Source organism: Canis lupus, chromosome 21, assembly GCF_003254725.2.
Source record: "Canis lupus dingo isolate Sandy chromosome 21, ASM325472v2, whole genome shotgun sequence".
NCBI classification, from domain to species: domain Eukaryota; kingdom Metazoa; phylum Chordata; class Mammalia; order Carnivora; family Canidae; genus Canis; species Canis lupus.
The window spans coordinates 5946714-5962941 of NC_064263.1; the positions used below are offsets into that span (position 1 = coordinate 5946714).

General features: G+C 44.6%; 1 protein-coding gene across 9 annotated transcripts in view; it reads right to left on the reverse strand.

Annotated features, from left to right (window-relative positions):
- Positions 1 to 15090, reverse strand: part of LOC112641982 (serine/arginine repetitive matrix protein 1-like) — a 64107-nt gene extending 49017 nt beyond the window's left edge. For 2 of the 9 annotated variants that reach the window (XR_007404552.1, XR_007404548.1), the window contains exons 1-2: positions 13149 to 13335; positions 9005 to 9123 (exon numbers count right to left, since the gene is read on the reverse strand). Coding sequence is in view for 4 of the 9 variants with exons in the window: in XM_025419231.3 (XP_025275016.1) it covers positions 9104 to 9123; positions 14077 to 14512 (456 nt within the window). In the remaining 5 variants the exon portion in view is untranslated. The other 7 variants (XM_025419232.3, XM_025419233.3, XR_007404549.1 and 4 more) reach the window with 6 other exon arrangements.
- Positions 15091 to 16228: the final 1138 nt, after the last annotated feature.

The window sequence follows — 16228 nt, forward strand, 5'->3', positions numbered from 1 at the left end:
CTGCCATTCTGCCAGGGAACTTTTAGGAACTAAGAATAGGGGCTTGGTTATCCAGGATGAAAGGGGGGGGGGGAGATTCAGCAGAGGCTTATCCCACAATGTAGCTGTGGAAACCACTGGAAGATTTACCACCTGCCCACATGAGTCTCGATAAGACTCCCTGAGGACCTTGGAGCTGGCTCCCAAAGGATTCAACTGCTAGGTTACAAATGGAGAAGGGAAGAGCATGCAGGGAAGGACGGGGCAAAGGTAGAGAGACATGAAAGCAGGCTGTGTTTGAAGAATGCATATTGACTTCTGTGACTCTAGGTGGGGCATGTGAAGGAAAGGATAGGAAAGGAAGGTTGGCAAGGGCCAAAGCATGAAGGCCTTCCCTTTCTGCTGAGCCTGACAGCACTGCTTCTCAGCCTCCCTTCACTAATGCGGGCTGCTGTTGCTACATCCTGTATGCCTGGGGCTCTGGGGCTCTCCCCCGTCACCTCTTACCCTGTATATCACTTGTCCATTCCCGTGACCACGGCCATGGCTACCTCTCAAGGATTCTTCTGTTTATACAGCGACCTTAGTCGCCCGCTTGCCCCAGGACCTCTGTGAGTCGTCAGCCCACCACACAGACCACTAATCACTATTGCAGAAAGAACTCTCAAGGCCCAAATGCTATACAAGTATTTAATTATGGGCACACAGTTTAATTACTTAGTCCGGCTTTGTATGACTTAATTTATAAATATAATTTACAGTTCCCTCGTTTCTTTCTCAAGCCATTTAGCTCATTAATAGTGCTGACTATAAGAGCTCTTCAGTCCTATCTTGCTGGGCTCCAGGCCAGTGGTGTTCCGGGATGAGGGGGAGGGGGCAGGGATGGTGAGAGAATTCTGGCCCTACAAGAAGCATTTTTTTCACCAGTGTTGTTAAGAGTTTTCAATGCGTGGTGATAGAAGAAGAAGGAGGAGGAAGAGGAGAAGGAAGAGGAGGACTTGAACTTGTCGTTGATTTTCTTATTGTTTTTAAATTCCATAAAGCCAATATCACCCTCCCCACTGCCTATACCCAGGACAGACTATTTCCCCATGCCTCTGTTCCCGGCACAACCTTCAGTTCCACATTGAAACCAGCTCTCTACAACAACTTAGTGTTGGGGGTTGGTCCCCTTAGGCCTCCCCAAGGAGCATTTGTTCATTCAACCATTATTTTATTTAGTACCTATTTTTGTGCAAGTCATTGTTGGCAATGAAGTGAAAAGCTGGGGTAAAGTATAATATAATAATTAACAGTTAGTGCACACTCACTATGCACCAGGCTCTGTGCTAAACTTTTGCAAACATCACAATGAATTTTCAGAACAACCTGCAAACAACACTCAGGTTGTTTGAAACAACCTGGCTACACATTGACTCCATGTGGTTGCTGGGTCCCACCCTCTACAGTTTTAGGTTTCCCTGCTTTGGGGTATGACCCAACAAGCATTAGGATATTAAAGAAAACAAAATGAAAACGACTTCAGGCAATTATAATGTGCAGCTATGTTTGAGAACCACTGATTTAAGTAAATTTCCTAATATTCCACAGGACGAGCAGGGAAAGCAGGCAGGCTGGCCAGGTGGCCACTGGAGCCCTACTATGTGCTGGAATAAACACTAACCCCTTTCACTACCAAGGATACAACAGATGGTGGCATATGCCATAAAAAAGATAAAGCACTATTACAGTTCGGAGAACAATGGATGCAGGGAATTCTTCATGAGAGAGGTAACTTATGGGTTATTCTTTTAAAGAATTTGCAGATTATGCAGAAATAATCCAAAGGGTAAGGCAGGACTTCCAAGCAGAAAGAACCATATGAGCAAAAGTGCGTAGGTTAGAAAATATGGTGACTGTATAAGGAACAAGGAACAGACACTGTGCGCTGACACAGTTGAGGGAAATTAGGCAGGAAAGATAAGTCTGGGACAGATTGTGAAGGACAATGCTTCCCAAACCATTTCAGGTTGAGGCACATGTGGAATACTGATCGTGTATGTAACATATACCAGAGTCAATGATGAGGCTGTCAGCATCAGTCTTAGTGTGTTTTCACTGCTATAACAAAATACCACAGACTGGTGGCTAACAGACAACAGAAATTGGTTTCTCACAGTTCTGGAGGCTGGGAAGTCCAAGGTCAGGGCTCCGGTGAGATCCTGTTTCCTCATAAATGGCCATTTTCTCACTGTAACCTCACATGGCTGAAGGAGCCTGAGATCTCTCTAGTGCCTCTTTTGTAGGGGCACTAATCCCATTCATGAGGGCTCTACCCTCATGACCTAATCATTTCTTACAGGCCCCACCTCCAAATACCGTGACACTAGGAAACAGGTTTCAACACATGAATGTTGGTGGGACACAATCCTCAGTCCATAGCACCAACTCAACGTATTTGGCACATCCACTGGGGAGCTTTGGGATAAGGCCTTGATATGACCCAAGAAGTTTAAACTTTACTCTATGGCTAATGGGAAGATGATGAAGATTTTATACTGGAGTGGAGAGGCATAGGGAGCCATGTCTTAAATACAAACCTAGGCATTTTTACGCTGACTTCCTAAAACCAAAGCCTTGACTCAAATTTTCTACTGAGCACTACTAATAAAATACTTTTGTGATGTATCATTAGCTACATAGGTAGTGTTTTTCCTTCTGTTGAAGGGTTTTTTGGCTCTTCAATAAGAGGAGTTATGTCACACTCCTTTGTTGTTGTGTTGTTGTTGTTGTTTTTGCTAATTCCAGTGTCTAGCACAGAGCTTAGCACACAGGAGGTGTACAATTAGAAACCACCTTTGAATCACTCATTTAAAAGCCATTCTACATGTAGCCATTGACTCCAGGGTCAAGGAACAAAAAATGGTGTGAATAGGTGCACATTAGAAAGGGAAAGAGAGGGGTACCTGGGTGGCTCAGTTGGTTGAGCATCTGCCTTCAGCTCAGGTCATGATCTCTGGGTTCTGAGATGGAGCCCCCTGTAGGGTTTCCCCACTCAGAAAAGAATCTGCTTCTCTCTCTCTCTCTCTGCCCATACCCTGACTCAGTATTCTCTCATTCTGTCTCAAATAAATACATAAAATCTTTTAAAAAAAAGAGAGAGAGAAAGAAAAAGGGAAAGGAAGGAAGGAAGGGAGGAAGGGAGGAAGGGAGGAAGGGAAGGAAAGAGAAGAGAAAGAGAAAGAGAAAGAGAAAGAGAAAGAGAAAGAGAAAGAGAAAGAAAGAGAAAGAGAAAGAGAATGGATGTCAGAGCCAGAGGGCCATGAGTATAGCCATGATGTCTGTACAGCATGGAGGCTGGGGCAGACAGAACTACTTTCCAGGGGTAGTTTCCCTCCCCTAGCCTCCACTTGTCTTGCGCAATGGGAACAATAAAAGCCACCTAGCAAGAGTGTTGTGAAATAAACATAAGCAGTGCATGCAAAGACCTGGTGTGCTGCTGGCACTCAGAAATGTCCACTGGCCCCAATTTCCTTGACCACATTTAATTTTCCAGTGCTTCAAATCAAATAATGAGGATCACATTAGTGGTTCAAATTTGTATGAATTATGTTGTCCTTCCAAATATCCATTCTATTGGATATGTGGTGGGGGCAGGGCAGCTGGCACAGAGAAGTCTGAAGCTTCTGCTATTTATTACCTTTAGTTAGCTAGGTGGGAATCATCATACCTACTGTTTATTGAGAACTGACGATGTTTCAGGTCCAATACAAAGCTTTTTCTGTATGTTATCTCATTTCATTTCATTTCCATCTTTGCAATAAGCCTAAACAGGGGTTGCCTGGCAGCTGAGAATAGTTTGTACATTTTTAAAAGTTTGTTAAAAAAAAAAAAAAAAAAAAGACCCAGGAAAGAATAAGCAACAAAGACTTCATGTGTAAAAAAAAAAAAAAAAAGACTACATGTGGTGCAAAGTCTAAAATATTTACTATCTGGTCCTTTAGAGAACAAGTTTGCCCATCACTGGCCTATAAGATAGGTACCATCACTATGGCCACTTTATAGATGAGCAAACCAAGTGAAGTAATTACCCAAGATCACACATATAGTAGTAAGTGGCAAGTCTTGGTCCAGGTCTAATTCTATTGCAGGTCTTAAAACCAGCTTTATTGATTTAAACTAAATTTTAAAAACATAGCCGTTCCCTTTAACCTAAACATGAACTTGACCCATCCATAGCTTTTCCTCAAGGATCTCCGATTTGCCTTCTCAGTTGCCTACATCCCTAAACATGCTCCATCTTGCCTTTTCTTGTGTTTTTTGTCTTTTAAGGGGCTGAAACTTGTATCAGTTTCCTCTCTCATACTCCCCACAGGGTTGCCAAAGGGCCAAGGACTGTGAGCAGAGTTACAGTTCTCCATGGTAGAGCCTGAAGAGAAAGAAAGAAAGAAAGAAAGAAAGAAAGAAAGAAAGAAAGAGAGAGAGAAAGAGAGAGAGAGAGAGACAGAGAGAAGGAAGGAAGGAAGGAAGGAAGGAAGGAAGGAAGGAAGGAAGGAAGGAAGGAAAGAAGAAAGAAAGAAAGAAAGAAAGAAAGAAAGAAAGAAAGAAAGAAAGAGAAGAAAGAAAGAAAGAAGAAAGAAAGAAAGAAAGAAAGAAAGAAAGAAAGAAAGAAAGAAAGAAAGAAAGAAAGAAAGGCAATTTCTTGTCCTCAGGGAGTCTGGATTCCAGCTTGTGGGGGTTGGGGGGGTGTAGACAACTAGGGTTTCCTTCCAAAGGAAAACCAGAGGTTTCCACATAAGCACAAATCTGAACAGCCTTGTTGTCACTCTGTCTGGGTTTTGGGGGGAAAGACACCTAGAAACCACACTGCTCCAAGCTCCAGCAGCTCACCAGCTGAGAAGAGCAGCTGCTCCTGTTTCATCTATTCCATATTCAGCAGGGGGATTAGTTTAAGGTTCTGACCCTGAGAGAATCATGCCTACAGTAAGCGCTCTGTTATCCTGTCCAGCTGGGGAGCGAGGTGCCCTTCTTTGTCAAATGTGCTGGTTCATGGAGAGTTAGCTGCCGTGTATGCCATCAGCAGGCGACGTTATTCAAAGGCTCAGAACGCGTAAAATACACTTTGTACTAAAACTATCCAGAACATCGTTCCATCTTCCATAGATGTTTCAGCAGGCATGGTGCCTTGGGGACATTGTCAAAAAAAGAAGAGTGTACAGGAAATGAAATCCACATTTATTGAGTCCTATGCTACTAACAGTGAGCTGAAGCCTTAAATAAATATGCCATTTAATCCTGATGGTTGTCCAATGTTTATCTCCACTTTGCAGAAGAAAAACATTGAGGCCTGAGGTGGGTTCACTCATTCATACACTATTTAAATGCCTTCTTTTGACCTCAGCACTGGGACTAGCTGTCCCTGCCCTCACAAAGCTTCTATTCTCATAAGGGGGCCTCAACTGAACAACCGCAAGCAATTAATCAATGATGGGGGGGCCATAAGTCACAGAGAACAGGTGAGGATATTCTGGAAACTTATCACAGAGGGAGCTGACACCATCTGAGGATCCAAGACTTCCCTAAGGAAGTAAAACTGAAGCTGAGATCCAAGGCGTTGATCAGGGGAGGGATACAATGGAATATTACTCAGCCATCAAAAGATGAAACCTTACATTTGCAACAATGTGGAAAGAACTAGAGGATATTATCCTTATTTATTATGCTAAGCAAAATAAGTCGATCAGAAAAAGACAATTCTATGATTTCACTCCTATGTGGAATTTAAGAAAAAAAACAGAGGACCATAGGGGAAGGGAGGGGAAAATAAAATAAGATAAAATCAGAGGATACTAACCATAAGAAACTCTTAACTCTAGGAAACAAAACGTGGGTCGCTGGAGGAGAGGTGGATGGGGGTTGGGGTGACTGGGTGAGGGGCATTAAGGAGGGCATTCATTACATTACATCTAATGAGCACTGGGTGTTATATGCAATGATGAATCACTGAACTCTACCTCTGAAACTAATAATACTTATCTGCTAATTAGTTGAATTTAAATAAAATAAAACTTTTTTTTTTTAAAAAAAAGGAGAGGGGCAAGTGAGCACTCCTAGCACATGGAGCCCCATGGCCATTCCAAGAACTGAATACATGCTGGGCAGCTAGGGCAGAGAGTGAGGAGCGGAGACTACCACAAGGTGAAGCTGGCAAGATTAGTACAGTCTAGAGCCACCAGGCCCTCCTCAGAAGCCAAGCAAAGATGTTGGACTTTATTCCAGGAAGTCACAGACAATGCAAGCCAAGGAGAGATATGGTATTCCTGCAGAAGATCAAACTCTTAGAAGTAAGTAGCAAGCAAGAGTTGAAGTGCAAATTCAGCTCTAAAGTCCATGTTTTTTCCTTTGTCCCCAGCACATTTTTTTAATTAAAAAAAGAAATTAAAAAGCCTGCAGGTATGATCAAGTGATAGGATCTTTCAGTTGACAGAAAGGAAGTCTGATATTAGAAGGAAAGCCCTGGTTTAGGAGACAGAAATCTTGGGTTCAGTTCTGTGCAGCCCATTCCTAGTCAGATGGCATGGCTGCCTTTTAACCACAGACTTCACCTCTAAAAGGGAGAGTTAGACTATGTGTTTCACGAGTTATCCCATGTAAAACAAAGCCACTTAGAACCCACAGTAAGTGCTCACTAAGTCTTAGCTGTTGTGTCTATCTGCCTCTTTGAGCTTTAATATTTTATGACTCAGCATAAATTCTGGAACTCTGACCTGAACTTTCTCAAATCCCTCCCTGCCCAGGCACAAACATCAGTCTTGGTCATTTCTAGAGTAAGTGGTAAAATTCTTCTTCTGACATGATCCTAGAATTCTCCAGTAACACTTAGGAATTCTTGTCTTCCTGGGTTTTATAACTCACTTAAATGTTTGCGTAAGTGATTCGCCCCTCTTACAGGATTTACCCACATAACCCACAGGCAGAAATTTAATTATGATTCTGACTTGCTGTTATAATACTGGCAGAGCTTTCACGGGTTAAGTGATAATTAAGATTTAAATTCCCCTGGGGTCAGGCAACTTTTAAAGAGATCTTCTCCTTCTCCCATCCCATATTGTAGCAAAGGTAATTTGGCCTTTGAAATACAGGATGATACTAAACAAGAAATTATTTTGCACCCATTCTACCTGCTTTCATTTGGTTCCTTGATTTAGTGACAATACATTTCACATGCATGTTGTGTCCCTACAGTCTACTTATAAAGGTTGGGAGGAGCTAGGAGGACTATTCTTGGAGATTATAGCAAATATTTAGTCCTTGCCACTTCTTTTATGACTATCCTTCCCCCATCACTTAGCAAGTTTTTGAGTCCACTCCTTTCTCTGCCCAGCTGGTATGTGCCTTCTTTGGGAATGCAAACTCATTTTAATATTAGTCTCAGCAAGGAATAATTAGGAACGCAAATCTGCTGCAAGAAAACAATACAATTCATTCGAAAGCCAAGATTCAATGACTTTTGCATTATCTGTTGTTGGGTTTCTTTTTACATCCTCATCACTCCCCAGTCCAGTAATTGAAAGCTATCTGTATATTTAAGTAGGCTGCTGAAATTGGCCTGTTAATATACTTTCCCAGGCAAACTTGGTTGTTTTGCAAGAATAGAAACAGGATAGTTCACCTCTCTTTTGCAAACTTAATAGAGGAGGAGGAGGAGGTTCCTTCTAGATTCTTCCTGTGACAGATGCAAGAATAGAACTCACTATACACTGGAGCTGAGTCACACACCAAGGGGAAGGGTATTTTTTATACTGGGTACTATTTCCTATTTTCCATAATAATCTTTTCTCAAGCTTTATCCTCATGCTTAGTTATCTGCCCTCTCCTTCAGCAGATTCATTTTGTCTCGAGACCAGTTTGCCTTACCCTTTTGTCCACACTGCAAGGCCAAAACAAAAAATAACCACTCACCCCTGAATTGCCAACTTTTTGCCGTTAGATGCCTTCATACTCTACAAAAGTAATTATGTCAAATGCTCTTTTCTATAACTACTTGTGTATTTCCGTGGGCATGTGCAAATGTGTAGGTTACCAAAACCTAAAATCAAAAAAGAGTTTATAACACATCAGAGTCAGAGAGTCACGCCCTGCCTGGGCATTATTTCTGACAGAGGACCTTTGGCCCACTTCTCATTATACAAGGCCATTGTGGTAAGAAGGTTAACAAAATCCTGCATTGATTTCATTCCTGTCTTTCCAGCCTCCTCTGACACCACTCCCTTGCTGCATTCTCTGTGCTCCAGCCATATTAGCATAATCAATGCCTTGAAATTCATGTTCCTTGCCTCTTCCAGACCTTCACACATACTTTCACTCTACCTGGCATCGTCTTCTACCTTATCACCCAACTATTTATTCCTTATTCCTCAGGTCTCAAGTTAATTGTCACTTCCTGCGAAACTTGGCTGTGGACCTGGATCTACGTACAGTTGTATAGATTTTAACTCTTTCTTCAGGCAAGAGTATCCTGGGCCCTGGGGGATGGGGAAAAGTGGAAGTGGGCTTTAAGGGATCATCCAAAGATCTCCAATATCCCCATCTATGGCACTTCCAAACAAACTGATCCCCCAGACTCCAAACTGCTAATATCCTCCCTTTGCCATTTTATACAAAACCTTAATAATTTTAAATTCTAAATTCCTCATGCACAAGGTCTATTTTACTTTTAAACTGCTACAAAGCCTAGAACTGGAGTAAATATATAAGAAATACCCAATAAATATCATTAATTAATTACCTATTGACATACCCTTGGAATGACTCCCACATGAATCGTTTAGCAACATGGTGAAATGCCCACAAGATTGTAAACTGCATAAGGAGAGAGACTTTGTCTATCATTATCAGCATTTTGCCAAGTCCCGACATAATGCCTGACACACCATGAGCATTCAAATATTTATAGAGTAAATGTGTGAATGAATGTTGATATAAAGGTGATAGTGAACACAGGTCTTGTCCAGAGAGAACTTCTAGACAGTGAGAAGAGACTTACACTTATATTCTCCTCTCTTCTCCCCAACCCTTGTCTTCACTGAACATTATTTACACTTCTTTCTTGATTTCTTCTTAGAGATATCTTGAAATGGAGTTGTCACTGTTTTCTGGGATGGCCTGTAAGGAAAAAGGATAATCTTAGCAAAAACACATAAACAGGAATCTTCCTTTGAACAGCTTCAGAAAATACCACTCAGTGATGAGTGAGATGACTAATTTACTCCACCAGGCTTCACAGAGGTAGAGTTAAAAAAAAAAAAAAATCTTTTCAGGGGCACCTGGGTGGTTCAGTTGGTTGAGTGTCTGACTCTTGGTTTAGCTCAGGTCACAATCTTGGGGTCCTGGGATTGAGCCCTGCACTCAGAAGGGGGTCTGCTTCCCTCCGTCTCCCTCACTCTCTGCCTCTCCTCCACAAGCTCATGCCCTTTCTCTCTGTGTCTCTAAAATAAAATAATTTTTAAAGAAACAAACATCCTTTCAGCATACGGCCTTTTTTCATGACATACAACCAATGACAAGCATTACAAATCATAAGAGCAAAATCTGCAATTTAACATAAGCCAACCATAGTTCATTCTGTGTTGAGTATTTGAGATAAAAAGTAACAATGAACAAGACTGGAATTGAGAGAGAGAGAACCTCAACAACTCTCAAACCACATGGTAATTGCTATGTCAGAGGGATGGACGGAGTGGTCAGGGAATAATGAAGATGGAGCAATGAATTCTGTCTCAGGGCACGGAGGGAAACTCCACAGAGGAAGTGGTCATGGAACTCGTCCTTCAGGATGGCAGGATTTTGCAGGTAAAAGAAGTGAGATGAGCATTCCAAGTGCAGAGAACAGCATGAAGGCATCGAGCATGCAGTGTGTTCATGATTAAGGCAGCTTGGCTAAGACAGCTTTCCAACAATTTTAGCACCAAAGGGTTTCATTCGCCCCTAATGAAAATGGTTGTAGCTTTAGCATTCACCAATTGAGAAAGCACATCACAGCAAAATCTACAACACGTTTAGTAAAGCTCTTGAACAAGTGTGTGTTTTATCAATCACGACAGCATCTATATGCAGTCATAAAAAAGTAGCACGTGATGGCAGACCTAGACTTCACATCTACCTTCTCTTCCTCTGGCAGTCCCACTGAAACTATGATGGAGGACTGTTGCCAAAGCAGAATATATGACCTTACTAGAAAAACCTCCTGCTGTGATTTTCAGAGCTTAAGAGAGAAGACCAGAGTTTTCGGTAGCTCTTTGACAACCCCTACACACAAGTAGTAATGCAGGGTGAGGGCCGGGTGGGGTGGGGGATAGGTAGCAGTGCTGTGGAAGGGGGACAGAAGTACAGAAGGAATGGCAACTCTGTCCAGGAGGGAAATATAGTCTTCCCAAGTGCTCTATTGCCAAAGTAAAGTCATCCTCCTTTGCAAATGCAGGGGTCCCTCAGCTGCCTTCTGGAAGGAATCCTGCTTACAAAGCGCCCAGAGGCAGTCCTTTAATCCAAAGATCTCCATAGCTGCATAAAAATCATATTCATCAGCCTAACCCTCTCCCACAAAGATAACCTGGGAATTCTCAACAGACATTGGAAGAAAACCCACTAACCCCAGAGAAAACAGAAGTAATCCAGGGAATAGAAAAGAGCTTTTTAAAAAAAAATTTTTTTAAACAAGAATCCTCAAAAAGTCAAGGTTTTACATATATTAAACAAGAGCAAGGTGCTATATAAAAAGGAGTAATCTGCCAAAACCAGAGAATAGTTCTTAGAAATTAAAAATGACAAGAAATTCAATAAGTGGCCTGGAATAATATACTAAATACAGCATGCGAGAAACTGGTTACTCAGAAAACAAAGACAAAGAGGGTTCTCAAAATGTGTATCGATGAAATAAAAAATATGCAAAATAAGGGAAAAAATCAGAAATGAGGAGAAAGGGGAGTATGAGCAAGCACTGAGGTGATGTTCATTTCCTAATCTTTCATAATAAAGAGTCAATAATTGGGGATCCCTGGGTGGCTCAGTGGTTTAGCACCTGCCTTTGGCCCAGGGCGTGATCCTGGAGACCCGGGATCGAGTCCCACATCAGGCTCCCGGCATGGAGCCTGCTTCTCCCTCTGCCTGTGTCTCTGCCACCCCCACCCCTTCTGTGTGTGTGTGTCTATCATGAATGAATAAAAAAAATAAAAAATAAAAAAGAGTCAATAATTCCCTACTGCTGATAATAACAAGAACAAGAGGCTTAAATAAATGATTTAAGGTCATATAACCATATGACCTTAAACTAAAAATACAGCCTGCCAGGATGCCTGGGTGGCTCAGCAGTTAAGCATCTGACTCGGGTTGTGATCCTGGGGTCCTGGGATCAAGTTCCACATCGGGCTCCCTGCAGGGAGCTTGCTTCTCCCTCTGCCTGTGTCTCTGCCTCTCTCTCTCTCTCTCTCTTTTTGTCTCTCATGAATAAATAAATAAAATCTTTAAAAAAATACAGCCTATTGATCACAATTGCCTCTAGCACATGAGACAGAAGAGTTCCTTTTGTGAACTCGCGTTATCTTTGTAAAAAGAAAAAATTACTACCTAGGGCTATATTACTTCTACTATTTTTCACAAAAGTATCCTTAAAAACAAGAATGCATTGGTTAAACTGGGATACCACTCCCATCTCCTCTAAGTATATTCTCTGCCAACGTGGAGGTCCTTTGAAACAAAAGGTAGCCCCAGAAGGAATAGTATATTCCATTTATTTACTCATTTGATCATTCAACACACATGAAGTGAATGCCTGCTATTTTTCAGGGGCTGTTCTGGGTCTCCAGACAAAGCAGGGAATAAGCAAGAAAAATTCTTGCCCTCCCAGCACTTACATTCTTCCTTTAGCGCAATAATGCCAGGGTTATTATTGTAAAATTAATAAGTTTAATGTCATTTTAACAGAAGAAAGTGTTTCTGAGATGAGAACAGGCTATGTTATCTTCAGAATAAAACAAACAAAAAAACCAAACACTTCACAAGCATGAGATGCATTTACCAAGTGGAACCCACTGCACCCCCACCCCATGCCCCAATTCTACTCCAAAAAGAGATCTTCTCAAGAGAGGGTGAGATGGGCCACCAGATGTGAAGAATTTCAAGAGGAGAGCTTTGGGAAGAGAACAAGATGAGGGAGGTCAAGTCAGAGAATGAGGGAAAGCAAAGTAGCTTAGTATGATGCTTGAGAGCAAGTTAGCCCCAACATCCATGCTGCTCAGGGATGCCCAATGGAATCTTGAGTAAAAGAAATGTGTGTCCCTCCCTCAGAGTTTGCTGAGGTTTATTTCCAGAGAAGACTGACATGAGGACCCTCAAACACAAGCATGATCTCTGAACCAGAGGCTAGTTTGTAGGTTAACAGAGAGAAGACCAATACCCCAAGCTTGAGAGCACATCACTAACAGGACAGTTCCCTGATCTTTCCATCGCTGGGTCTCCTGAGACCTATCCTTCTCCATTTACAACATGACCACAAAAGAAGGGCACCTCCTCCATAAGGTAATATTTATAGCTCCTACCAGCAGATGGGAAGGGAGTAGAGGGGATGGTCATACAAGAAACTAGATTCAATATAGGCAAAATTAAGAAATTCCATTTTTCTCTGAAAACCCAGAAAGAAGAGTGAGTTAAGTTTTGTGAACTTACAACATATGCTTAAGGCACATTAGTTATTCAGGCTATAGATTTCTGGATGTACATATGGTTTTTCTGATCTTCTGAAATAATTCCATAGGACCCAGGAGTACACAAGTTGGAAACACTGGGGCTAGTATAAAGGGTGCTTGTTGGGGGTGGGGAGTGAGAAATGGGGCCAGGGAGGCAGATTTTGCAAAATACTTCTTGTGCCATACCAAAAATTCAGAGGAGGGCCAAGAGATGTAAAAGAAGAAAAGAGTAAGGGAAAAGAAGGTTTCTAAGGAAGGGAGTGATATAATCAGATCTGGGTCTTGGAAAGATGATTCTGGCAGTATCTGAATAGTGAATTTGAAGAGAGATTTGCAGATGGGGAGCACAGCTAGGAGGCTACTGTATTATTCAGACAAGAGGTGCCCTAAACTAAGGCAATGACTGTGGGGAAAGGTCACTTCTCGAACAGTACTTCACATCTCTCTTACCCCGTCCTTTACTTTTACCACTGCTGTGGTCACCATTTCTACACAGACTTCAGCCAGCCCCAGGCAAGTGCCAGCTAAGAGTGTATCTCCCCTGGCCACAGGCCTGGTACCCCATGCTTCCCAACCAGAGTCTTCCTCAACGCCGCTGGGTAAAGCCCCCAGGAAAGTACTCTGTGGTCTTCCGTGCACACACACCCCAGAAATAGGAGAACATTAATGCCCATGAAGCCCTGTTGAATGATGGTGGACAGGAGTCTCCCTCAAGGACAGTTCTGTCTTCATGAGGCTCCTCAAAAGATCTTGCCGGATCAAGGATCCGAGGCAGTGGCTTGAGCTGGCTCCTGCCCCTTGGGTCACTCCCAAATACACCGCTGCACGTTGGCCTTGCCTCTGGCGTCGTGTTTGGTGAGACCCAGGCTAAGGCAGGTAGTTGCGGCACCTGATGGCTCGAGCGACCTCGAGCTCCAGGAAAGGAGAGAGACGGCTGAAGAGCGCAAACTGAGGAAAGGGCCTCACCTAGAAACTGCAGGAATTTCACACTGTGGATGCCGCCTGCTAAAGGAGCTCCATCGCAGCCACGCCTGGCTTCAGCTTTCCTGGAGAACAGCAGGGCGGCCTGGGGCTCGGCGGCTCGGCGGCTCGGCGGCTCGGCGGCGGGCAGGCCAGGCCGGGCCAGGCCGGGCCGGGCAGCGCTCCCAAGGCGGTTGAGGGGCAGGGAGCGTGCGCCGCCGGGGTCTGGTTCTGGGCACGCAGCCCCCCGGGTCGGTCCCCACGGGAGCCCGCCTCGTCTCGCTCTCGGCTTGCGCCTCCGGGTGGATGCCGATGGCACCCCGGGGAAGGACAGCTCACCGCTGTTCCGGGCCTCGTAGCCCACAGAGCGTGCACCGCCCCTTTGCTCATCACGCCCAGCTCCTCCCGCGCCGCATACCGGAGCTGGGAGCCCCGGGGGTCGCCTTCCTCCGTGTCCTCACACTCGTCCGCGGCAGTCTCGATGTCGCTGCCGGTGGACGCAAAAATGGCGGCGCCGCTCGCCTCCAGCTGTTTGCAGACGCGGACGCCGTCGCCAGCCGTCGCTGTCCGCCGCGTGCACGTGGACCCCAGAGTCCCGCAGGCACTTCAGGCAGCGGTGGCGGGCGGCGCGGGCGGCGCGGGCGGCGCTGTGCGGGGCGGATCCCTTCGGCGTTGGGCTGGCGAGGGTCTTCCCCCTCACAGAGGATCCTTGGCACCAGGTCGAAGCCCTTCCAGAGAAGCATCGAGGAGCAGCGCCAGCGGCCCGTGCCCTGGGCCCGCGTTCCGAGTTCGGTTTCTTCAGGTTGGTCCGTTTGGCCGGAGAGGCTCCTCGGAGACGGCCGCAGCCCCCTCATGGGTGACGGAGCTGGCGTGTGTTGGGCGGTCTGACGTGGCTGTGTCCGTTGCCAACACGCACCTACAAGCACACGCCGGCCTGCTCAGAGCCCTCTGCCCGTTCTCGTTCTCACAGGGCGACAATCTGGCTGTGGCGTGTGTGTGAGCACCTGGCTCCACAGAGCTCCGACTTCCTTAAGACTGTTGGCCTTCTTCTTTCATTTCCATGTTGTCCTGACCTCTTTCCTCCCCCTCACTCCATTCCCTTTTGCCCTTCATGTCTTTCCTTTTTACTCACATCACACAATCCATATTCATTTTCTGAGGTAAAATTCTAACTGAGCCACATTTTCATAGAGATGACAAAGAAGTACATTTTTGTTAAAGACAAGAAAGCAAGAGTAAAGATGATCCATCATTTCGCAGGGTGATTTGCTAGCACCTTCCCATTATTTTGCTTTTGCTAAGGGCTGCTACCTAGGTCCTTGAGGACGGCAACCACAACTTGGCTTGCTTCTGCCCCCACTGGGTATGGAGGAGGTCTCTGCACAGGTGGCATGTGGAGGCAGCCTGGACCCTCCTTCCTCAGAGGCCTGGGCAGTATTGCCTTGGAGTGGGGGAGGGGGCTGCAGCAGCGGAACATCTTCCTCTTAGTGAGCCGAGTTGCAATGAGACACTATTTCACATTGTAAAGCCACAGTCACAAAAATATGAATATGGATCCATGACCATCCAGCAAATGCTTCTTGAGCAATACTTCCTCATTCTGCCTACTTAAACTCATTGGAGGACGATCGCAGACATATTTGGTCATGCAGAGAACCCAGACCCCAGGACTCAGAGTAAAACAAATGAAAGTAGAGGCCAGTGTCCTCCAAGTGTAATTCCCTGTGCCCCCACACATGGTGACGAAACTCCACCACCGCTCCAACCCAGCCCCCACTGCAGCCCACCCCTTCCTCTCGCCTATCTAGTTTACAGACATCCAGTCCCTTTCGTATAATCTACAGAGCACACGCCAAAAGAAATTACTATGTTAAGAACCATACTTCAAAAAAAAAATCCTGTCTTTGAAGCAACCTCTACTTTTTCATTTCCTTCTGTGTCAGACACCACCTCTGAGATCTGCCCCTTTTCATTGATGTCAGCAGGAACTGACCTCTTGTCGAGCTATCCTGGATCCCTTCTGTCAGTTCGCCTTTGACCAGAAATACCTCTATAAGCAAAGAGGGAATGAGAGCATTTATCTCTTTTAAAAAATTCCATGTTCTGTGTTCAAGGTCAGTTTCCCAAAGATCTACTAGGGGAGCTGGAGGGGGGTATTGGGACAACCTGCCAATGGAGTCGGGTAGAAAGTAGCCAGATGAAATGCCATTTTTTCACATGCGAACAGTGGCAGAGGGATTTGTTTATGCCTTGTCATGACTAGACACCCCAAATACCATCAAGCCTGCATCAGCAATTAGGTCTGGGTTTTGTCATTGTCAGTCCCTCTGGTATTCAGAAGAGATGCTGGCTCAGGAGGGCCAGCAGAGTTTAATTTCCAAATGCATCTGAAATCCTTTAAGCCTTTTGTTGGAGCCGTTGCAAAATCAGAGTGGCTATAAGCCTTTTTTTTTTTTTCCCTCCAGTGGTTACATCATAGTCACCAAGACGAGCACAACTGACTCTTTCTCCAGAGAAACGTTGGCATTCGTGGTCCAAAGGTTAAGCATGCTGGGGCTTGGCTGGTTGAA